At 33.0% G+C, this 5,000-nt stretch overlaps 1 protein-coding gene across 1 annotated transcript in view; it reads left to right on the top strand.

The window, feature by feature from the left end:
* LOC125035013 (protein TRACHEARY ELEMENT DIFFERENTIATION-RELATED 7A-like) overlaps nt 1-39 on the top strand; it is a 4,430-nt gene extending 4,391 nt beyond the window's left edge. The window contains exon 2 of the mRNA XM_047627057.1: nt 1-39. This exon is cut by the window's left edge and continues 270 nt beyond it. Coding sequence (XP_047483013.1) covers nt 1-39 — 39 coding nt within the window.
* The last annotated feature ends 4,961 nt before the right edge of the window (nt 40-5,000 follow it).

Genomic DNA, 5,000 nt, shown 5'->3' with positions numbered 1-5,000 from the left:
CACCCGCGTCTTGTTGTTCTTACTCCGGATAAAATCTGATCGAGTCACCGAAGTTAAATAATGACTTCGGAAGCTGCTACGAAGCGAGGGACGAAGCGAGGAGGGTGGAAGAGAACAAGGGAGATAGAGGGATGGAAATAACGAAGAAGGGGGGTGAAAGAATGGTGTGAAAAGGATGTGGTGGATAATGGGATAGGAGGAGGAATAGAGAGCATTGGAGAGAGGAAGGTAGGGAAGAGGGAAAGCGGAGGATTAAAGAGAAATGGATATTGGTCATGTAAGAAATGCCAGAAAATACAGAGAATGTTTTCGGTATATGTATGTATTTTATATAAGTTTTTTGTTTTTTTAAATAATTAAACCAGAGTGTTGCTTTACAGTTATGAAAATAAAATAAAAATGTTTATATAATATTTTAATAAAAATACCAAACTAAATTAAATATCCAAATTAGCACAAAACAAAAATAAAAGCGTTCTAGAAAAAATAAAATCCAATTCCAGATTTCATATTATCACAAGGAACTTACAATTAACATGAAACTAACGTGAAACAATAAATTCTCTCTCATGACAAAAGAAAATGGTGGAAAATACAACTTAAAGGGCAGAAATCTAGATAACTTTCAATAGCTTCTAGATTTAAATACCTAAAACTTAAGAAAAAAAAAAAAAACATGAAATACAAGAGAGAGAGAGAGAGAGAGAGAGAGAGAGAGAGAGAGAGAGAGAGAGAGAGAGAGAGAGAGAGAGAGAAAAACACACCTGCGTCACCGACCACCATTTTTCATCCTTTCCAGCTGTACAGTAACATCATAGGGCTTGGTAACTGAATACAGGCTACCTTTTCCCTTGTCCAGTTGTTAGAGGAGGCACCTTCTTCAGTTACGTTTATGCAGAGCCTTTTTTTTTTTTTTTTTTTTTTTTAGTGGCTGACTTCACATACGGAATGCATGTCATATATTGTGCAGATATAATATATTGATGAATTAATAGTGACTACACAAAATGTACACTCAGTGTTCTCTCTCTCTCTATTCTTTCTCGCTTTCTCTCTCTCTCTCTCTCTCTCTCTCTCTCTCTCTCTCTCTCTCTCTCTCTCTCTCTCTCTCTCTCTCTCTCTCCCTCTCTCTCTCTCTCTCTCTCTCTCTTTCTCTCTTTCAACTCTCTCTCTCTCACCCACTCCCTCCCTCCCTCCGTCTCTCTCTCTCTCTCTCTCTCTCTCTCTCTCTCTCTCTCTCTCTCTCTCTCTCTCTCTCTCTCTCTCTCTCTCTCTCCCTCTCTCTCTCTCTCTCTTTCTCTCTTTCAACTCTCTCTCTCTCACCCACTCCCTCCCTCCCTCCGTCTCTCTCTCTCTCTCTCGCTCGCTTTCGCTCCCTTCTTGAGAAAGGGAGATAAACATGCTATACGTATAAATAGATATATATTGACAAAATATGATAACAATTAGTGGTTTGATAATTTTTCTTCCATCTCGAATGCGTCTGGATCGAGTGTCGTTTCTCGCGATTTTGTTCCAGAAATATACCATCCGTAATGAACAGGATATTGCAGACCAAATATAGAAATACGTATTGTGTTATGCCATTTTCCTCGAAGTCTGTCAGTTACACACCTTGTACTGTGATGTAAATTCCCATTCATACCTTCTTTTATAATGTGTTAGGCTTAAAATATACGAGAACATTCGAGAATATAAATTTGAAACCTTAATGCATGAGGCTCAATGTCAGCATAGGCGAAATATGCTTCTGGCAATATGCCTTCATATGACATGATCCAATTATACTTTTGGCAACTGAAAAACAGATATTAGGTTTAGATTGGCAAATGTTTTTCCGAGGAGAGAGAGAGAGAGAGAGAGAGAGAGAGAGAGAGAGAGAGAGAGAGAGAGAGAGGGAGAGAGAGAGAGTCTATATTTATGCGTGTTGTATGTGTGTGTGTGTGTGCGTGCGTGTGTGTGTGTGTGTGTGTGTGTGTGTGTGTGTGTGTGTGTGTGTGTGTGTGTGTGTGTGTGTGTGTGTGTGTGTGTGTGTGTATGTTTTATTCATGTATCACATCTTACGCATTTCAAGATAATCGGTAAATCAATCCCAAAATTACACATCCAACAGCCAGTATTCTACACAGCATTCATGCAGCTGGAAGTTATAATCACAATAACAAAGACAAACAAACCAGACGCTGGAATGTTCGTCATGTTACCCAGAACTATTCCCAAACAACTAACAACTTCTTTGCTTTGAATGGCCGAGTTGAGAGGAAGCTCGAAAAGCAACTTAACAACTGAACATTTTCTCCTCCCTTGTCAAGGACTATCATTATAACTTTACCTTGAAATGCAAGTGTATTTAATAGAACGAAATGAACAACATATATTCCATGAAATACATAGATGCTTTACGATTTAATAAGAAATAAACTGAAATCAGACAAAGTATATAACATTGCGAAACTATAGATACGAGTAATTATATTGATATATATTTGTAAATGGAGACAAATGAGCATATACATATAAAACACATACGAATACACGTAAACACGATTTACAATATGCATTATGTTTTCCCCGGGTATCATTGCATGTCGCAGGAGCACAATACACCATTGTCAACAAAAAAAATATCAGGTAAACACTTGACAGAATACACCAGCACTAGAGGAAAGTGGGTGGAGCTAACTGACGTCACACAATACTAGCCAATCAGGTCACTCGTTGAGAATTCCAGGAATGGCTAAATAGAGAACTATTCCAGTTTTATTCGGTCTTTATTTGAGTAACAGAGGTGATGTAAGTGATTAAGTGATAGTGGTAATGGTTATTAATAAGAATAATGATGATGATATGACTAGTACCACTACTACTACTACAAAAGTGATAATAAAAATCATTAAGGATAATGGCAATAATAATATATTAGTAAAAATGATAAAAAAAGTAATAATAATAACAGTAATACCTTCATACACGATACCGAAGATCGATATAGTTTCATTTATGATAAATATGATAATCCTTACTAACTGAATACCAAAATGACTGTTACTGTTAAAATGATTTACATTTGTATCTGTATCTATATCTATATCTATATCTATATATACATGTATATATCTGTCTGTTTATCTATTTCTCTGTCTGTCTGTTTATCCATCTATCTATCTATCTATTTGTCTATCTGTCTGTCTGTCTATTTGTCTGTCTGAATGTCTATCTATCTATTAATCCATCTTTCCCTCTATCTGTCTATCTTTCTATATTCAGTAACATCAAATAACTATTATACAATTAAGAAATGAACGTAAATCAATTAAGTAGTATTTACTGTATGCTTTAATTGTAAATACACCAAATTTACAGTATCTATCAAGGACATTGACCTCACCCCCCCCCCCATCCCCAAAAAACGTGGATCCAGCAAAAAAAAAAAAAAAAAAAGAGAGAAAAAAAAGGAATAGATTAAAAAAGTTGATTCAGTTTATATAACGAAGCCCACCCCCTCCCCCTGCAGACGAATTCTCAAAAAAGTTTTATAAGGTCACGAAGTTTAGTAAGAAATGGAAATCACTTAATGTCACATTGCTCAAACGTAAGAGAAAATGAGATTCTTATTGTGCCACTCTTCTCAAATATTTTTTTATTTATTTATTTTTATAAAGAAAAAAAAAAAAAATCAGGATGTTTATTTTCGAAGAGTGTTAGTGTTTCGTGTTTTAGGTATGTTTTTTTATAATCATATAAAATTTAATTTCATACACACACACACACACATATATAATTGTTTTTATTAAGATAGTGATTGTTGTTGTTATTGTTGTTATTATCATTATCGTTATTATGATGATAATGATTATTATTATAACTGCTATTATCATTATTATTTTTATTATTGTTATTATTATCATTATTGTCATTATTATTATTATCATTATTATTATTATCATTATTATTATTATCATTACTATTGATATTATTGTTATCATTATCATTGTTATTATTATTATTATTATTATTATTATTATTATTACTATTGATATTATTGTTATCATTATCATTGTTATTATTATTATTATCATTATTATTATTATTATTATTATCATTATTGCTATTATTAACAATATCATTCTTAAATAGGATATGTATATCTCTATCTATCTATTTCTATATGTTTATATATAGAGATAGATAGATAGATAGATAGGTAGACAGATAGATAGATTTAGAGAACCTGACATTACCAACTCCTCAAGAAAGGAAAATCCCACGCTGTCTCGTTCCTCAAAAGCAAGAGACAGTCGAATTCTGATCAGCGTCTTTCCTCTCAGAGATTTTCGATTTAAAGTCACCAGAGAGTGAGAAAAAATAAATAAATAAAAAACGCTCTTCGTTAGATTGATTTTGTTTAGTTGTATTGTGTTTGTCTTTTGTTCTTCCTGGATGTGTTTGTCTGTTTTGAAAATAATGAATGGTTTTCGTCCGTTTCGTAAATATTTCATGATGACAATAGATATGATGAAATGAGTAATGGCTATGATAATTTGATAATTGTAGTAAAAACAAAAAACAGCGATAGATATTATAGAAAAAAATCTGACAAATGATTATTTTATCAATATCTATTACGTAATAACAGCAACTAGGAAAAAAAAAAAATAATCACAAGGGAAATAACATATTGAAACGAGATTGCGTTTCATTTCTGATGGAGAATAAATCAATCAATAAATAAATGAATAAATAAGGGAATATGTAAGAAGCGAGATAAAACGAGACGAGTCTTCGATTTCTTATTGCAACCTCAGTAGAATAACACAATATAAGCATTCTATTTTTATCTATGAACTGCGAAAAGGTGATGTAAATACATTTTCTCGAAAATATATGATACAGACGAAAGGAAAATTTTACTCAAGCACGAAAGCAGATATGGAGAACGTACGAAAGCAAAGGAAAAGAGGAACTTGAATGAAATATAAAAAGCGGCAGAGAGATATTTG

The sequence above is a fragment of the Penaeus chinensis genome, chromosome 19 (genome assembly GCF_019202785.1).
Source record: "Penaeus chinensis breed Huanghai No. 1 chromosome 19, ASM1920278v2, whole genome shotgun sequence".
Classification (NCBI taxonomy): Eukaryota; Metazoa; Arthropoda; class Malacostraca; order Decapoda; family Penaeidae; genus Penaeus; species Penaeus chinensis.
Note: the sequence above shows the minus strand (reverse complement) of the source record. Positions and strands in the feature narration are given on the sequence as shown.